This window comes from Lepus europaeus, chromosome 13 (genome assembly GCF_033115175.1).
Source record: "Lepus europaeus isolate LE1 chromosome 13, mLepTim1.pri, whole genome shotgun sequence".
Classification (NCBI taxonomy): domain Eukaryota; kingdom Metazoa; phylum Chordata; class Mammalia; order Lagomorpha; family Leporidae; genus Lepus; species Lepus europaeus.
Genome location: NC_084839.1, coordinates 87279875 through 87299510, shown reverse-complemented (window position 1 = coordinate 87299510; position 19636 = coordinate 87279875). Strand labels below are relative to the sequence as shown.

Below are 19636 nucleotides of genomic sequence, written 5' to 3'. Positions count from 1 at the left end.
GTAGGAGGCAGTCAGATTATGAGTGATAGGCGGTTCTATCGTGGAGAAAGAACTGACAGGGTGTAATGAGAGATCAGATGTGGATGTGAGAGAAAAGAGAGGAGTCGGGAATGCCTCGGGTTTTTCAGCCCAGGGAAGTGAAAAAATGGAGTTGCAATAAACTGACAGGACAAAGATTGTGGGAGAGCAGCTCTGAGTAGGGAAGATCGAGGTTTGGTGTCCGATCTGTTGGGTTTGAGATGCCTGCCAGACATCCAAGCGACATGTCAAACAGTGAGGTGCAGATCAGAGAGGGACTTAGCGCTGGGGGTGCACACCCAGAAATCACTGGAATGCACAGGACACTAAACAACATGGGCCTGGGTGAGTTCACTCAGGGAATGAGTGTAGACAGGGAAGTTGTCCAAGGTCTGCACCTGGAGGCCCTGCAGCACTTACAGGGTGGGGGCATAGGGAAGAAAGAATAAGGAAGATGGAAGAGGAAGAGCCAGCAAGGTAGGAGGGAAACCAGGACTGCATATATTCTACAAATGAAAGAATCTCAAGGAAGTGATCAACAGCATCAATGCTCATAACAGGTCAAGGAAGACATAGCCTGAGAACTGACTCTAGCAATCAGGTATTCCTGAAGAATGAGTTTTGATGGAGAGGTGGGGACTTTTTCCTGATGGGAGTGGGTTCAAGAGAACACGGGAAGAGAACTGAAGAACTGGGGAAGTGATATGTCCACAACTGTTCTGAGGAGTGGAATTATTTCTTCTTCTTCTTTTTTTTAGGATTTATTTATTTGAAAGGCAGAGTTACAGAGAGGCCGAGGCATAGAAAGGGAGAGGGTGGTCTTCCATCCACTGGTTCACTCCCCAAATAGCTGCAATGGCTGGAGCTGCGCCTATCCCAAGACAAGAGCCAGGAACTTATTCCAGGTCTCCCACACAGGTGCAGGGGCCCAAGGACTTGGGCCATCTTCTACTGCTTTCCTAGGCCATAGCAGAGAGCTGGATTGTAAGTGGAGCAGCCAAGTCTTGAACCAGTATCCATATGGGATGCTGGCACTGCAGGCAGCAGCTTTATTCACTATGCCACAGTGCCAGTCCCCTGAGGAGTTGATTTCTAAAGAGAAGCAGAGGGGTTGGTGCTGTGGCATAGTGGGTAAAGTGGCCGCCTGCAGTGCTGACATCCCATATGGGCACTGGTTCAAGACCTGGCTGTTCCACTTAATGATCCAGCTCAATGTTCTGGCCTAGGAAAGCAGCAGAGGATGGCCCAAGTCCTTGGGCCCCTACACCCATGGGGGAGACCCAGAAGAAGCTCCTGGCTCCTGTCTTTGGATTGGCCCAGCTCTGACCATTGTGGCCATTTGGGGAGTGAATCAGTGGATGAAGACCTCTCTCTGTCTCTGTCTCTGCCTCTCTGTAGCTCTGCCTTTCCAATAAATGGATAAATCTTATTAAAAAAAAAAGTGGAGAAATGAGGCAGGGCTAGAGGCAGCTATAGGAACCACATTTTTAAGATGGGAGAGATAAAAGCATATTTGGATGCTGATTGAAAATATCTAGAAGTGACTACAATACTGAGATAGGACATTGAGAGGGAATAATGAAGACATGAGGTGGGAGAGATCAGTGTATTTGTGGCCTATGACAGAGGCCAGGACAATGCAGCCTGGGAATCAGAGACTTGAAGGCACAGCACACAGGCGCAGGTGCTGGGGCGTGCAGAAATGTGATGGCAGATGTTCCACACCACATGAAGCAAGCTCACTTGCTGAGAGTGAGCATGGAGAAGGTGCCGGTCATCTGAGGAGCAAGGAGAATGTAGACATCTCAGAATTGAGGTGCTGGGTGGACTTGCTGGGCAACACAAATTATCCACTGAAGTTAGAAGGTGTGAATGTGAAGTGGGACCCAGGAATCATGGCTACCTGGTTTCCTACAGCTTCTTCCACCTGCATAGGAATAGGCCAGAAAAGGCAGAACATTGTTTTTTAACAAGTTTAGGACTTTGCCAGATGAACGCAAAGATGTTAAGAGAGGGGGTAGGTGCTGTTAACGTGGGCACCATTTTGTGTCCCAGCTGCTCCACTTTTAATCTAGTTCCCTGCTAACAGCCTGGGGAAAGAGCAGAAGATGGCCCAAGTGATTGGGCCCCTGCCACCCACGTGGGAGACCCAGATGAAGCTCCTGGCTCCTGGCTTTGGCCTGGCCCAACTCTGACTGTTGCGGCCATCTGGGGAGTGAACCAGCATATGGAAGATCTCTTTCTTTCTTTGCCTCTCTTGGCTCTCTGTAATTCTACCTTTCAAATAAATAAATCTTAAAAAAAAAAAAAAAAGAGGGAGAAATGGGTTGAGTATGTATGGGTGGGACACGCAGATGGAGAGGACAGAGAAGAGGTGGGGGAAAGGTTAAGTTGCCTATCGTTATTTGTGACAGGTTGTTAAAGTTGGGGAAGTAGAGGAAATGACCAAAACAAGGTGGTCACAGAGTAGGACATCTGGAACTGAATTATACAGACTGTGCTTATCCAGTTGTTTGTAATTACAAGGTCAAAGGAGTGTATATGGCAGGAACATAGCAACGGAGGAGGGGAAGGTCAACAGAGAAGAAGTGACAGAAGTGAAAGGTCAGAGTACTGGAAGGGTCATCCACAAGGGACTGAGCTCTTATTGGAGCCAGTGATAGCAAGACAGAAACTATCATCTTTAAGGACTGATGGGGCTGGGCTGGCACTGTGGCAAAACAGGTAAAGCCGCTGCCTGCAGTGCTGGCATCCCACATGGGCACCGGTTCAAGACTCGGCTGCTCCACTTCTGATGCAGCTCTCAGCTATGGCCTGGGAAAGCAGTAGAAGATGGCCCAAGTCCTTGGGCTCCTGCACCTGCATGGGAGACCTGGAAGAAACTCCTGGCTCCTTGGCTGGTGCCGCAGCTCACTAGGCTAATCCTCTACCTATGGCACCAGTACTCTGGGTACTAATCCAGTTTGGCGTGCCAGATTCTGTCCTGGTTGCTCCTCTTCCAGTCCAGCTCTCTGCTGTGGCCCGGGAAGACAGTGGAGGATGGCCCAAGTCCTTGGGCCCTGCACCCGCATGGGAGACCAGGAGGAAGCACCTGGCTCCTGGCTTCGGATCGGCGCAGCGCGCCAGCTGCAACACACCAGCCGTAGCAGCCACTTAGGGGGTGAGCCAATGGAAAAAGGAAGACCTTTCTGTCTCTCTCTCTCACTGTCTAACTCTGCCTGTCAAGAAAGAAAGAAAGAAAGAAAGAAAGAAAGAAAGAAAGAAAGAAAGAAAGAAAGAAAGAAAGAAAGGAAGGAAGGAAGGAAGGAAGGAAGGAAGGAAGGAAGGAAGGAAGGAAGGAAGGGAAAGAAAGAAAGAAAGAAAGAAAGAAAGAAAGAAAGAAAGAAAGAAAGAAAGAAAGAAAGAAAGACGAATGCTTGTCTAATGGCACAGGAAGAGGGAGAGAAAAGGGTCAAGAAACAGCAAAGCGACTACCACCCACCTCCAGACCCACAGGTCCAAGGGGAATGGAGAGAAACCAGCTCTCGCTTTAAAGCAATAAGAATTCCCCAGCCACACCAGGGTGAGAACTCAGGAGCCTGGTGCTGACTGATGGGGACAGGGTTGAAGGGCCTGATGAGACCAGTCCTGTGCTGCCAAAGCAGGCAGCGAGCGGAACCACGCTCCACCATACTGCGAGGATGAAAGCATCCCCAGGGTTGTCCCACAAAAGGGTTCTCCCTGCTCTCGGTCCTCTCGCAAGGCATTTCCTGCATGTGTCTTACGTACAGCTTACTAAAAAGCACCAGACCACAGCTACATGGAGGCAGGTCTCGTGCTGGGCAGCAGCAGGTCAGAGTGGGAAAAGCACTGTGTAAGAGGCTGGCATACCCTGCCACCTGCCGCGAGATGAATTGCAGGTGAGTTACCTGCTCTTTCAGAGGCCGTGCAACTCGGTTTTCTTGTGTTAAATGAGAGCCCAAATATATTTACCTTGTATATAAAGCATAAAGGCATTCCATTAGGGCTCATTTTTGACTCACAATTTTTGCAAGACATGAAAAGAAGGAAGGTAATATCCACTGTGCATCTCCTAAGTACTGGGCACTTTATACCACCCACTCTACACAAGCAGAGGACGTCTCAAAGAAATGACATTCCTCATTCATAGTAACTGGTGGAAGTAGCACTGACACCCATTTCTGGTCACTCTACCCTGTGACAACTGCCTGATACATATTAGAAGCTCGATAATTATCTGTTAGAAAAATGAATGGTGAGATAGGTCTGGTTTTGCACCAAAGCAGCAAACAACCATGCATGCAACGTGACTTTAGGGGTGCCCAAAATACGGTTAGTAGATTTTGCCTGAAATCTGCTAATCAGGATGAAATTTTATCTCCTCCTTCCACCAGTTCATCCATCTGAGAAACTTGACTTAGCAGGGCCTGTTTAATTATTTATTTCTCATTATAAATGGATTTCCTGGATCTGGTATAAGCCAGTTTTTATTGTTATTCATTTAGGAGGTCCAGCCCAGTGGCAGTCTTGGGGAACCCTAAATAACCTAACCACTTTCACAGCCTCATTTTCTCCCTGCTTGATACATATCACCATTTTAGGTATAAATCCAGTTTCAGATATGTAGTCCCAAATACTAAAAATATAAGTGTCTCTTTTTCATCAATATTTGTGGAAGAGGACCGAGGTACTATATAATTCTCAGTATTTATAATATTATTCCTTAGCACATAAACTTTCAGATAAATTCCCTTTTATAAGTCAAATTCTTCAAACTGGTCCTGTAAAATTTCATTTTAAAATGTCAAGAAAGAGTCAGGAGGAAATTAGTATTCGCACTAGCTCTGAGCCTACCACATTGTCATAAGCTCATGGTACGTAATGTTTAAATCAACAAGTATTAATGTTTTTATATATCCAAGGCCTAATATATTTTCAAAATGAAAATTCAGTTATGTGTGATTTCCTGAGCATTACTGAATAATGTCTACAAAACTGGAAACCTGGGCTGGGGGAGGAGACTCACAAATGAGATTTTGCCTGCATTGCAGCAATCGCTCCATATCCAAGGGTAAGTCAGGAAACAAGTCTTGCGTCAATTCTGTATCTATCTAATTCAATTTTTATATCTTCTTTGCAGTTCATCATAAACACTCAGCAGTAAGGAAGCAAGAATACAACAAGGCATGGCTCAGGCGGCCCTTGAAGGAGAGACTCTTGCCTGGTCAGTCAGCCTCAGAACATGCCAAAGAGACTGGAGTCAAACATCTCAGTCCACCTTGACATTGAGTCGGAGCCCTTGAAGAGAAAGTTACCCTGTATTTGAGGAGAGCCTTCACTGCCTTTCCCAGTTATCTCCACTGAGCTGCAGTCATCGGCGTGGCTGTTTTGTGGCTTCCATTTTAGCTTTCACTTCACAGTGAATACCTGGTACTCTACCACCTCCTAAGGAAATTCTCTTTGGTTTCACAAACCTGGAATATTCATGTCATTTTAGGTTTCATATTGAGATACTTCTTAGTCTTTCCATACTAAACTTCTGACATCTAGATTTCTGGTTCCTGGACATCAGTGTTCCTCACATGGCGCCTGCACCAGCCGCTTCTGCACCACCTGGGGATTGTTACTGGCTATGGTTTGGATAGGATTTGTCCACACCAAATCTCATGTGGAGGCTTGGCCTTCAATGTGGTGGTGCTCGGAAGTGGTGCCTTAAGAGGTGATCAGGTCGTTCAGGGAGATCACCGCCTTTCTCTTGGGAATGAGCTAGGTCTCTTGGGAATGGGTTGGTTACTGCAAGAGTGAGTTGTTAGAAAGTTATTATAAAGAGTGGGTCAGCCTCCCATCTCTCTCCCTCTCTCATACTCTCCCACCCACATCCCCACTTGCTTTTTCACTTGCCACCACTAGCTGACATAGCACGAGGCCCTCACCAGAAGTCAAGATGACCGCACCATGGTTTTGGACCTCCAGAACTGTAAAATCAATAAATGTTCTTCTTTGCAAATTGCTCAGTCTCAAGTAATTTCTTATAGTAACACAAAATGGACTGAGAGACTATTGACGCCAAGTCTCGGGCTCTCCTCAGGCAGACTCGCTCATGTGCATGATGATAGCATTTAGGACCCACTGCTATTGAGCAGTATTCTTCCATCGGAAGGCAGAGTCCAGCGCTATGAGGAGCTGTATTCCCATAAGATCCATTTGGCACAGTGGAACTACAATTGTCAAGTTTCCAATATATACCTACCCAGTGTCATTTGATTTGATATTTACCGGGAGTCTGATTTGATATTTACTGGGAATCCATTATGTGCTGGCTGGTAGTGACTAGCATTATGTGCCTTTAAAATAGTGGAAATATGAGGGGACCACAGAAATGCCTGTTTTGAGCCTATTCATCAGCAGGTTTTTGTTTTTATTCAACGTGCGGAGACAAAAGGCTTCTCTTTTGATAGAATGGTAAGTAATTCTGAAATTCCAAATGCCTGAATTTCTATAAGTCCACCCCCACCTTATGAATAATTCCAATACTATAGAACCTATTTCCAGGCTTGCCTTCCACTCCCAAGGTATCCCATAGAGGAGGGTAAGGTGGGAAGCACCTTCCAGCTTTCTTCTTGGAAACCCAGGCTGGTTTGCCTCCCTGCTGCCCTTCAACCAACACTCAGCCTTTAGCTTCTCATCTGAGGGCATCACCCACCCTGGACATCAAGGGAAGGCCACAGCCCCCACCTACCGCACTGGTCTGCACAGACTCATTTTCTGGTTTGGCTTTTATGTCAACAACTCCATCAGCGTGGCGAAAGGAGCAGTTAGCAAGCACATCATAAAATGACAGCTTCTGAGATTTCAAGCCATATTTCTGTAGCCACTTCTTGGAGTCCCATGTGTCCTCTGGATTTGATGCATTCCCAGCGGATGTTGCTCCAGACTCTGTTTGGAAGCACAGTTCATCAGCCATTTATATCAGTTCGAGATTATATTGCATACACCATTTTAATTCAACCTCCAACTTAATATTTACAGAGCTGGAACACATTCTTTGTTAGGCCACAAAGACGATGTTTCATTTCAGGAAACATATTTTCCAAAGCAGGATCAGCAATAAATTAGTTCACAAGACTGGAAAGCAGGAATCTGTTTCTTTTCATCCCACTCCCTCCTCTACTTAAAGTGACTGGCCTCATGACTAGGTGGAGTTGACTGACAGGCCAAGTGTGTGTTGTGAGAACATTCAACTTGGGATCAGCAGTTTTGGGTTCAAGTTCTGACTCTATCACCTACTAGCTCAGGCAAATTGCTTAAACTTGGGCAAATCACTCCGGAAGACATCTTCACCTGCAGATGGAAGGGAGCATCTGTTTGGCCTGCCTGGGGCTTACTACAGCCAAACAGTGAGAAAAGTTGAGTGAACGTGCATTGCAATTAGGGAGAAAGAGAAGCAGAGGCATGGAGCCTGTGCTGAGGCTCAATCACCCCTCAAGGCTGGCAAGCTGCCCTCCAGGAAACTCCCTTGTCACCTTCTCTATTTATGCTGATTGTGAGCCTGGCTCTCACTTCTACTGTCTTAGAAACCTCATACATCAGCTCCTGTGCCCAAAGCTACAGCTAGAACAACTCACCTTAGGCCCACAGTTGAAATATAACCCAAAACACTGTTTACTCAAACATTTCTAGCTTTAGGCACATTCCCTTGGGTTTTTATTACTCATTTATTTGAGAGGCAGAGAGACAGAGATCTTCCATCCACTGCTTCATTCCCTGAATGCCTACAACAGCTGGGAACTCAATCCAGGTCTCCCATGTGGGTGGCAGGGATCTAAGTACTTGAGCCATCACCTGCTGCCATTCAGGGTGTGCATTAGCAGGAAGCTGGAACTGGGAGTGGAGCCAGGACATGAATGTAGGCACTCTGATGTGGAAGGCAGACATCGGAAGCTGTGGCTTGAACACGCCACCAAAAGCCCCGCCTCTTCCTTGGTGTTTTCCAGAGCTTACCTACTCTAACTGGAAGGTGGTGCAATGTTACCTAAACAGGATATGACAGCGTATCATAACATGCAGGGGAGTATAAGAGGGCTTCACAAAGTTCACGGCAAATTGAATTAAATATGAGTGTATTTTGGTGCCAAAAGCTTTGGAAATCCGTGTGTCATTTTTTCCTAATTTTCCATAAACTCTTTGAAGACCCTGCATACACTCTGAGGAACAGGTGAATAAATGTGAAGCCGGAAAGGAGACAGTGGTGTCCGGAGCTGACTATGCACCTTTCCTTCTGACTCCATGCCCAGTGATAAACAGTACTTCGGTGGGGTGACCCACCGTTGCCATAGTGGAGGAACTGACTGAGTCTGAAAACTGGCACGTGCAACAGATCGGAGCTTTGTTATTCGAGAGCTGCACATCACTAGAAGGAAGGCTGAAAGGACCCTGTGCTTTTAGTTCCATGGGGACCAGCCAAGCACCAGGAGGACTAGAAGGGAGTGCTGGGTAGACAGATAATTTTTATAATGCTTTTTATCACAAATGAGGTCTACCAGGACCATAAAGATTACTTATTTCTACTGAGATCAGGGGCTCTCAGGAGCTTTAAAGAATACTGATGTGTGGCTGGCATTTATCCTAACAGTAAAGACACCCTCATTGTGTATCAGAGTGCCTAGGTTTGAGTTCTGGCTCTGTTCCTGATTCTAGCTTCCTGCTAATGGGTGCTCTTAGAGGCACCCATGATGGCTCAAGTAACTGCCATCCACATGAGAGACCTAGATTGAGTTCTTGGCTCCTGGTTTTGAGCTGGCCAAGCCCAAGCCACTGTGGGCATTTGGACAGTGAACTAGCAAGCAGACGCTGGTCTTTCTTTAGTTTTCTTATTCTCAAATAAGTTTTTCAAAAAAAGAATACTGATGCCTGGGCCCCATCCATTACACTCTGTCTTAAATAGTTTGAGACTGTGACCCAAACACTAATTTCCCAGAGCTCCCTAGATGACTGTACCATGAGCCAAGCTTAGCAACTGGCATAAGGTGCAGTGAGCTTCTGTAGTTATCACTTCATAATCTCATCAGTTATGCTTCTACCAGACACAGATGCAGGGAAATTACACCTTTAATTAACAAGTAACACTATCCGGGAAACAAAAATATTATCCAGACTTACCCATCACTACATTGAAAGAGAGACATAATTGGAATAGGATTTGATGAAATAAAAACACATAAGGGCCAATTATTTCTTGATCACATGTAAAAGATATACCCATTAACATTTCATGTGAACCATGTTCTAGAAATTTAATAGGACATCTTTGGAGGAATGTATTCTGAAACCTACTAGAGTTGGAACTTTTCTGAGAATCTTGCTCTGGCTTTGGAACTTTTTTTTTACTGTTTGAGTAGTAGTTTTACCGTTAATTCGCATAGTACAACACATTAAGGACAGGGGCCCTACATGGGGAGCAGGTGCACAGTGACTCCCGTTGTTGATTAACAACTGACACTCTTATTTATGATGTCAGTAATCATTCCAGGCTCTTGTCATGAGTTGCCAAGGCTATGGAAGCTCTTGAGTTCACAACTCCGATATTATTTGGAGTAGGCCATATTCAAAGTGGAAGTTCTTTCCTCCCTTCAGAGAAAGGTATTGCCTTCTTTGATGGCCCATTCTTTCTGCTGGGATCTCACTTACAGAGATCTTCCATTTAGGTTTGTTTGTTGTTGTTGTTGTTGTTGTTTTTTTTTTTTTTTTTTTGCCACAGTGTCTTGGCTTTCCATGTCTGCAAAACTCTCATGGGCTTTTTAGCCAGATCCAAATGCCTTAAGGGCTGATTCTGAGGCCAGAGTGCTGTTTAGGGCATTTGCCATTCTATGAGTCTGCTGTGTATCCTGCTTCCCATGTAGGATCATTCTCTCCTTTTTAATTATATCAATTATTTTCGGACACTTGTCTTATTTATGTAATCCCTTTGACACTTAATCCTATCTTTTTGATCAATTATGAACTTAAACTGATCACTTTAACAGGTAAGATGGCATTGGTACATATCACCTTGACGGGATTGAATTGGAATCCCCTGGCACGTTTCTATTGGCTTTGGAACTTGAAAACATCTAGGCATCAAAAGCCCCATGCTGAATGCCAACACCTGGTTTTCACACGAACCACAAAGTCTTTTAACTGCTGTGCCAAATGCACACTCTTTTGAGGGTGTGTATGTGAGCTCTTCAATCCACTGGTTTTCTCCCCAAATGCCCTCAACAGTCCAGGATGGACCAGGCTGAAGCAAGGAGCCTGGAATCCAATCTAGGTTTCCATGTGGTGGGAGAGACCCAAGGGCTTGAGCCATTGCCTGCAGCCTTAAATAAATAAATAAATAATATCAGTAACATATCCCCTTAAAAGTCTCATCTGGGGTGCCAATTATGTTACCAGGTGCTTATTAATAAGTTTGAGATATTAATAAACTTTATGGGTTCTTGTCACGAATTCAGAGAAGAATTCTGAATACAGGCACAAATAAACAAGGCAGCGTGATAAATTCTTAAGCTTTTATTCAGTGGAAGAAATACATAGGAGAGTGAGGGCCCTATCTAAAAGACAAAGAAAAATCTGGATTCATACCAAGCACCAGGAGCCAGCCGCACGGAGGAGCATGCAGGCCAGAAAGCATAGGGAGGGTGGCCAGGGCAGCTAGGGAGGAGAAGGGCAAAGGGCAAAAAAAAAAAAAAAGGCTGGGCCCACCGTGTTTCAGGCCTTTAATCTACTTCCAAAGGGGAGTGGTTAATTAGTCTGATTGGCTGTGATCAGGTAGGGGCACGAGGTCACACGGTGGTCTTCCAGCTCACAAACCTGATCAATTTTATCCTGTATGCCTGCCTACAACACCAGGGTGCACGTTAGCAGGAAAGTGGATCGGACTTGGAGCTAGTATTCAAACCCCCTCTGATATGGGGTGCAGCTGTCCCACTCTTGTCAGGGGCTCAATCCAGAGCCTTCCCTGAGGTTCTCCCAAGCTCTCAGGAATCACAGGAAGCAGCTAAGAGGACAAGGCCCCTTTTGTCAGGGACATCACTCCTTTGCTGTAACTATTTTTCTCCAATTGTTGTTAATTGTATTCTGACTCTTTGTCCTCTCTTTAGTTCTACCTATGGAGACATTTTCTTTTCTTTTTACTGACCAATAGGTATACTAGGAAGTAAAATTTTTCACATAATTATTTCCATAGCAATCACTTCCCCCTACTCTTTTTTCCAGTTGCCTTCTTTCATAAAGACGAAAGGCCCTTATGAAGTACAAATTCAAGCTTAGCGTGAAACAGTTGCCTAAAAGCGCATCTCAGCCTATCTTAGCAAAGGTTTTAAAGAGCCAGGAGCTAACTTTGGACTCCTGGCATCCCCTAGGACTAGGCAGTGCAGCCCCTGAGGGCAGGATTCAAGCTCCCAATTAGCATCTTAAGAAAGGGGTTTCAATGGAACCCCCAAAGCAACTTGAACTTACAGAAGGCAGGGAAGGGCAGCCAAGCAATCAAAAAAACAAAGAGCCCAGGTGCTTGGAGCTGAAGAAAGTAGGGGAAAGGGGGAAATCTTTTCACTGTCTGTGCTAATTACACCAATTAGTGGCTGAGCCTGGTTTCCCCCAGGAGGGGCGGGGGAAGGGCCCTATCCATTCGTTAGCATCACTCACTATGGGGTCCTTTCCATTCCCCTGCAGTCATCTTAATTAAAAGTGTTACAGGAATTCTCACCTACAGAGCCTTCATTTATTAAGGAGGTGTGAGTTCACAGCTAATGTTGATTACAAGGCTTTTCTACTTCACCTGACAGATGGCTAAAGATTTTCTGTTGGTAATGGAGGCAAACAGCAGGGTACATCCATGGCACAGAATTAACTTGCCAAGTCCTCTCTGGCCTACTAACCAATCTCAGCACATTTTTTTCAAAGAGTAAGACCTACTAGCCAACTCTCTTTTACAAAAACTGCCATAGCCAGGGCCATAAACCAAATGGTAACAGTTGGCATGGTTCAGCAGAGCCACTCCCTCCACCTGTCCTTCATCCACCAACTCTCAAGGTTCAGCCTCCCAGGGGCTCTGACACACAGCCCCGGCTGCAGATGCTAGATACCATCAAGTCCTAGTCTCCCACAAGCTCCCAGCCTTTCTTCCGTAGAGTTTCCTTGTTCTGCTTTTATGACTACAAAGCAACCTCTTACTGAAGTTAACTCACTCAACGGAGGGAATGACACGGCCATCCTCATAGAGTCCTTGCTCGCAAGACTCAGAAGGTCATTGATCTCCCCAGTAGATAACATCTTGCTGTTTAGTCATCTTGAGGGGTTTTCCAGGAACCCTGGGCACGAGCCATAAGTACGCACCACCTGACTGAAGCTCACTTTGCCGAAATTCCCAGAAGAGCACACAGTATCCCTGACCTGAGGAGGGTCGCGAGCACTGCAGAACAAAGAGGGGGCTGTATGCAGGCTGAGCACACACCTCCCAACGCCAGCCTCGATCTATAAGAACATTCACCCCCGGTCCAGGGGTGGGGAACGAGTGGCCTGAGAAAACATTTGCTGGCCCTGCCAATGCAACCGCAGGCAGGCAGGACTTGGGATTCAATCCATCTGTGTAGCAGGCTCATTTTTAAGTTGATAATTTTATATGGCCAGGGAATGATGTTATAAATCTCCAAATGTCCCTTGGCAGAAAAAAAGCCCCCCCCCCCCCCCCCGCCGCCAGCTTAATTCCCTGGAGAGCCTGGGAATTAAGTGATAGCTGCCAGGCTCAGCTCCATGCTCTGCGCTTTGCAATAAATACCTTCCTTCTTCCACAACTCCAGGGACAGTGATTGGCTTGCTATGCACTGGCCAGGCAGCCTCAGGTTTGAGGGCCTTCTACAGCAACTCCACCCATCAGGAATTGATCACTCCCAAACCTCGCCCACCCCTATGCCACCCCAGCCTCCTCCACTGTCAGTGAGTGATTCAACTACAGCTCTGGATCTGGAACCAGCCTCAGAGAGCATCAAGCCTGCTGTTTGCCCCAGTGGGTTCCACAACACTGGTTCCATTACACTTCAGTGGCTGCTACTTTGAGAGTTCCTTAGGCAAACACTCAGAAAGCTTGACAATAAACGGCCTCTTGGTGTTCCCCTATCACAGGACTTCTCTATGCCTTTATTCTCGGAATGGGCAGGCAGGCTCAGCACACACAGGATTCCAAATAACTTGAAGTTAGTTAGCCTCAGAACACAGAGAACACTCCCAAGGGCTTGAGCTTTATAGACCACCAATTGGGACACACTGTCTAACACCCCTGTTATCACTAAGACACTGAACAAACTCTTCTCCACCAGTGGGAATTAGTACCAAAAAGGCTGGCGTGAATTAGGTGAAAAGGAAGGAGGGACACAGAATTGAGGCGAGCTGGGAAGGGAGGCAGAAAGGAAGCAGCTGGCAGGAAAAGAAACCCAGGTCCCGCCTGCTGGTGGGAAGAGTGAGGTTTCAGTCGCCTGAGCTCAGCAGACGACAGCTGCAAAGCCCCGGCTTCTCTGAAGGTGAGGAGTCCAATTTGATCTGAGCCCCAAGGGACAGGTGGTGACAGTGTGGCCTAAGAGGGCAGCAGTTCTCCGGGCAGTTGTAGTAGGGTACTTCTGAAAGTCCATGGCAAATGGAATGAAAAGATGTTTATTTCAGTGCAATTTTTCTTTTTGAAATTCATGCAAACACAAGGGGTCTTCAAAAAGTTTATAAAAATGTGTATTGCAAAAAAAAAAAAAAAGCATGCATTTCAAAATTTTCTGCACCGGGCTTAAGAGAAAAAGCTGGGGAATTAGATGTCCACTGGTACTGGACAATGTCATGACAAGGCCATGCACATGTACAGGGTGGTATATATGCCAGGGCTGTGTATACTCAGAAAAAGACTACGTTCTTGTTTGGGCTGTGCACACGCAGGAAATGAAGGCTGAGGCAGAGTTGTAAACTCCTATAGTCCTGAAAGCTGGGTCCAATACAAACCCAGAGCCCTCAGCAAAGAGTAGCCCAAAGCATTTAAGGATGTGTCTGTTTAACTAGTAGCTGACTCCTAAGCTAAATGAGCAGAAACCTCCATGACTACAATGGCAAAAATACAGATTTTTATAGAATTTGAAAGTCACCAAACCAACAATAACAAGGAGAAGCCACAATAAACCCTGGACAGGTGGGAGAATCTAATTTCCAGAGTTGCCACATTTTATTATTTAAAACTGTCCATTTGTCAGCAAACTTTGAGATATGCAAAGAAACAAGAAAATATGGCTTTTAGTAGAAAGGCAAACTGTAGGAACAGTTTCTCAGGAAGTTCAATGCTGACCTTATGAGACAAAGGCATTAGATAGCTCATTACTTTTTTCTGTTAAAAAATATTTAAATTTTATTTGTGAGGAAGAGAGACAGGGAGAGAAAGAGAGAAAGCAAGCACTCCCATCCAGTGGTTCACCCCCAAAGGCTCACAATTGCCCCTTGGCGGGGACTGAATCTGGGAGCCAGGAACTCACTTCAAGTCTCCTATGTGGATGGCAGCAACCCAGTCACTTGAGACATCACTGCTGCCTGGTAAGATCGACATGAACAGGAACCTGGAGTCAGGAGCCACTGCCAGGAACCTAACACAGACCCTCTGATGTGGCATGTGAGAACCCCAGCTAGCATCTTACGGACTAGACAAAATAATTGCCCCTAAATAAATTATTTTAACATTTCAGGTAACTAAAGGAAACTATGTTTAAAGAGCTAAAGAAGGTATAAAAATCATGTCTCACCAAACAGAGAATATCAATAAAATAAGAAAATGATTACTATTTTTAAATAATCAACTATAAACTCTGGAGTTGAGAAGTGCAAACATCGAGATTACGAACTCACTAGAAGGGTTCAACACTAGATTACTGCAAGCAGAAGAGTGAACCAGTGAGTTCTTAGATCAGTAGAGATTACCCAGTGCACGCAGAAGATGAATAAAGAACGAAGAAAAAGGAACGGAGCTGCAGAGACCTGCAGAACAGCAGCAGCAGCCTGCAGGTGCACAATGGAATCCCAGAAGGATAAGAGGGAGGGAGGGAGGGGGAAAAGAGAGAGAAAAGCAGGAAGAGTATTGGAAGAAATCCTTGTAATGGCTGGGAAGAGCTTGTCAATTTTCTGACAAAGTCTGCTGCAATTGTGTGGGGACTGTGCCGAATCTATACATCAATTTGGGAGGTACACACATCTTAACAACATTGGGTATTCACAAACATGAATGTCTTCACATTTATTTGGGTCTTACTAATTTCTTTCAATGATATTCTGTATCATTGAAATGTATATATGGCACTTGTTTTGATAAACTTATTCCTAATATTTTAATTGAAATTAAAAGTGGATATTAACATACTCCAAAAAAACTGATGGTTGAAATATATCAAATGGGAAATTAGGAGATACTTTAAGGCAAAGAAAAAGAAATATTTCAACATGAAATGCAGCTAAAGCAGTGTTTAGAAGGAAACTTACAGCTATAAATATTGCTTTAAAAAGATCTCAAACCAACAACTTAATCTTATGTCTTAAGAAGTTAGAAGATCAAATCGAAAATAAGCAAAAGGAAGGGAATAATAAAGATTATAGAAACTATTAATGAAATAGAGAATAGAAAAGTCATGGAGAAAATCAAATATACCAAATACTGGTTCTTTTAAAAGAACAACAAAACTGATCAATTCTTAGCTTGATTAGCTAAGGAAAAAGAGAGAAAGAAAGACTAATATTACTAAAATGAGGAATGTAAGAGGGCATTATGTCCACAAATAAGATAACCTGGCTGAAATGAACAAATTCATGGAAAGACACAAATGGCCAAAATGAATTTAGAAAGAAATAGAAATCCCGCATATATCTGTTATAAGAGGTTGAGTTAATAATGATAAACAAATAAAACACACACACATACAAAAAAAAAAAAAAAACTTGGCACAAAGAGAGAAGCCTAACAAGATGACTTTACTAGTGAGTCCTTTCAAATATTTGAAGAATTAACAATTATTCAGACTCTTAGGAGGAGGAAACACATTGCAACTCAATCTGTGAAATCAATGTTACCCTAAAATCAATTCCAAAGACACTATAATAAAAAGAAACTACAGTTTTCATATGTATATGCAAAAACACTCCACAAATATTAGCAAACTTAATCCAGCAACATATAGAAAGAATTATAAACAACTTGATCAAGTGAAGTTTATCTTATGACTGCAAGGTTGGTTCAACATACGAAAATCAGTGTCATATACTATATTAATAAAATGAAGGACAGACAAGACATAATCATCTCAATGGATGCAGAAAAATCACTTGACAAAATTCAGCAGCCAATCATGATGAAAATACTCACAAACTGGGAATACAAAAGAACCTCCTTTACCTGTTAAAAGGTATCTGTGGGGCAGGTGCTTAGCCTAGAGATGAAGATGCGGGTTAAGATGTCCATGCCCTATATCAGAGTGCCTGGGTTTGATTCTCTGCTCTAGCTCCCAGTTCCAGCTCCCTGCCAATGCAGACTCTAGGGGCGGCAGGCTCAAGTAGATAGGTCTTTGCCACCCACACGGGGGACCTGGACTGAGTTCCTAGCTCCCAGCTCTGGCCTGGCCCAGACCTCTTCTTTGCAGGGATTTGCGGTTGGAACCAGTAGATGGGAGTGCTCTATCTATCCATCTTTAACTCTCTCTGCCTCTCAAATAATTTTTTTTTTAAATGCCTATAGGTGGAGCCGGTGCTGTGGTACAGTAGGTTAATCCTCCGCCTGCCACACCGGCATACCATATGGATGTCAGGTTCTAGTCCTGGCTGCTCCTCTTCCCATTCAGCTCTCTGCTATGGCCTGGGAAAGCAGTAGAGGAAGGCCCAAGCCCTTGGGACCCTGTACCCATGTGGGAGACCCGTAAGAAGCTCCTGGCTCCTGGCTTCACATTGGCACAGCTCCGGCCATTGCAGCCATTTGGGGAGTGAGCCAGCGGACAGAAGACCTTTCTCTCTGTCTCTCCCTCTCACTGTCTGTAACTCTACCTCTCAAATAAATAAATAAAAGATATTTTTAAAAATACCTATAGGTAACATTATTCTTACGGTGAAAGACAAAGTTCTTTCCACGATATCAAGAACAAGACAAGGAAATCTGCTCTTGCTACTGTTAAGCCTTATATAGGAGATTAGAGCCAGCAAAACTAGTCAAGAAAAGTCATTAAGTGGGAACAGCTTTGCAGTTACCCTATGGTTTGTCCTGGCTGTTTTCCACAACCTCTGACAGCCACAAAGTTAGTCAACTACTTATTGTTTTTGACAATTATCCCCAGGGAAACTCTTTCCACACAGGCAGACTTGGAGTCAGGTCAAATAAAGATGGCCTTGCAGGTGGAGTCTTCCCAACAACCAGCAAACAAGCTGCATTATGAGAATCCTCTAAGAATAGGGCTTTGAAGGAACTTCAGCCCCTTCCCGGCCCCTCCAATAACTGCTAGGCTCTCCACTGTGACTGCAGGCTACTGGTTTGCAAGGTTAGTGAAGAGCTGGAGAGGCGAAATGTGAGTGGGCCAAGTTAAAATGCCACCCACTCACTTTTCTCATTGAGATTCAGTCATTTTTCTTCAGTAAACACTCCCCATATTGCTGCATACTTTTGGTTAATTTCCAGGGTTCTAAAAAAGTTGATTCTGACAATGTCTGCATTGCTTCTATGGGGGAAGAGAGTTTTTATGGGGCCTTAACTTGGCCATTATGACCTATGAAATTTTAGTCTTTTCCTAATTAAAGGGTACAAATATACTGCGTATAATTACTTAATGGATTTGTTGTGCTTTTCTACAATCATTTTAATTAAAAACTTTATTTGAAAAGCAGACACACATGCACACACACAGGATAGGCTGAGAGATCTTCCATTCGCTGGTTCACTCCCCAAATATCTGCAACAACCAGGGCTAAGCTAGGCCAAAGCCAGAAGCTGGGAACTCAATCTGGGTCTCCCACATAACAGGGACCCACCAACTCGAGCCATCACCTGCTGCCCCAGGGTGTGCACTGGCAGGAAGCTGGAAAAGACAGCAAAGCCCAGGCACTCTGACATGAGGTGCATGGATCTCAAGCAGAAGCTTAACTGCTATGCCAAATGCTCATCCTATAATTGCTTTTAACAACTTGGTTTCAACTTCAACATTTCATCATACGTTGTATTGCTTTTCAAAATCTATCCTAAATTAAATGCATATCTAGAAAATAATTCTTTTTTTTTTTTTTTTTTTTGACAGGCAGAGTGGATAGTGAGAGAGAGAGACAGAGAGAAAGGTCTTCCTTTTTGCCGTTGGTTCACCCTCCAATGGCCGCTGCGGCCAGCGCATTGCGCTGATCCGAAGCCAGGAGCCACGTGCTTCTCCTGGTCTCCCATGCGGGTGCAGGGCCCAAGCACTTGGGCCATCCTCCACTGCCTTCCCGGGCCATAGCAGAGAGCTGGCCTGGAAGAGGGGCAACCGGGATAGAATCCGGCACCCTGACCGGGACTAGAACCCGGTGTGCCGGCACCGCAAGGCGGAGGATTAGCCTGTTAAGCCACGGCGCCGGCCTAGAAAATAATTCTGATTGAACAATTCTTCTCCCACACTTTCAGAGAAGTTTTTGAACCATAATTCTGAGTTGTGGAAGCATTATTTGCTACTCCAATGCAGGTGCTTTACTCTGTGTGATTTTTGTCTGGAAAATACGGAGCCCACTATCCATGAGAAAATGCATGCTTGAGTCAATACAGTCTTGGCCCTTTCTAGCACTTTCACTTGCTGCTTATTAATCAACCATGTCAATATATATTTGACGGGGCTGGCGCTGTGGCATAGTGGGTAAAGCCACCACCTGTGGTGCCAGCATCCCATATGGCCACCGGTTTGAGTCCCAGCTGCTCCACTTCTGTTCAAGCTCTCTGCTGTGGCCTGAGAAAGCAGTGGAAGATGGTCCAAGTCCTCGGCTCCTGCACCTGTATGGGAGACCCAGAGGAAGCTCCTGGCTCCTGGCTTCAGATCAGCCCAGCTCCAGCCATTGTGGCCATCTAGGGAGTGGACCAGTGGATGGAAGACTCTCTCTCTCTCTCTCTCTCTCTCTCTCTCTCTGCCTCTCATTCTCTCTCTTTGTAACTCTGACTTACAAATAAATAAATAAATCTTTATTCGATGTAAAGAGAGCCTTAATGTTATTGAGGCATGCTGGAGAAACTGGAATAAACTGGTAAGAAATAATATTTTATCTTTTCCCTTGCTGATGTGTGAACACCTTGACTACTGTGGCATTTGTTTCTAGCTGCATAATAAAACCAGCTTGCTCTGCTCAGATCTTACTCCACAGTCCCATTTGAGCTAAAGGGGAAGACATCTTGAGAAGGTAAACACAGTCAAGTTCTCTGTAAATCTGGTTTGTCCTGATCTCAAACCATAAGTCACCATGTTGGTAACATAGTCTTCTGGTGTACTAGCTGGGGATCTACCATTGGTGAGGCACAGAAAATTCTGATGATACATCCCTCTCTGGGTATCAGAATCCAGAGAATGTGGGGTCAAAGATTTAG

The 19636-nt window shown here is 44.8% G+C and overlaps 1 protein-coding gene across 1 annotated transcript in view; it reads right to left on the bottom strand.

Moving 5' to 3' along the window:
* Positions 1 to 19636, bottom strand: part of VWA3B (von Willebrand factor A domain containing 3B) — a 249346-nt gene that overhangs the window by 153162 nt on the left and 76548 nt on the right. Inside the window, exon 8 of the mRNA XM_062208881.1 lies at positions 6758 to 6954. Within this exon, the coding sequence (XP_062064865.1) occupies positions 6758 to 6954 (197 nt within the window). The remainder of the gene's footprint in view (positions 1 to 6757; positions 6955 to 19636) is intronic.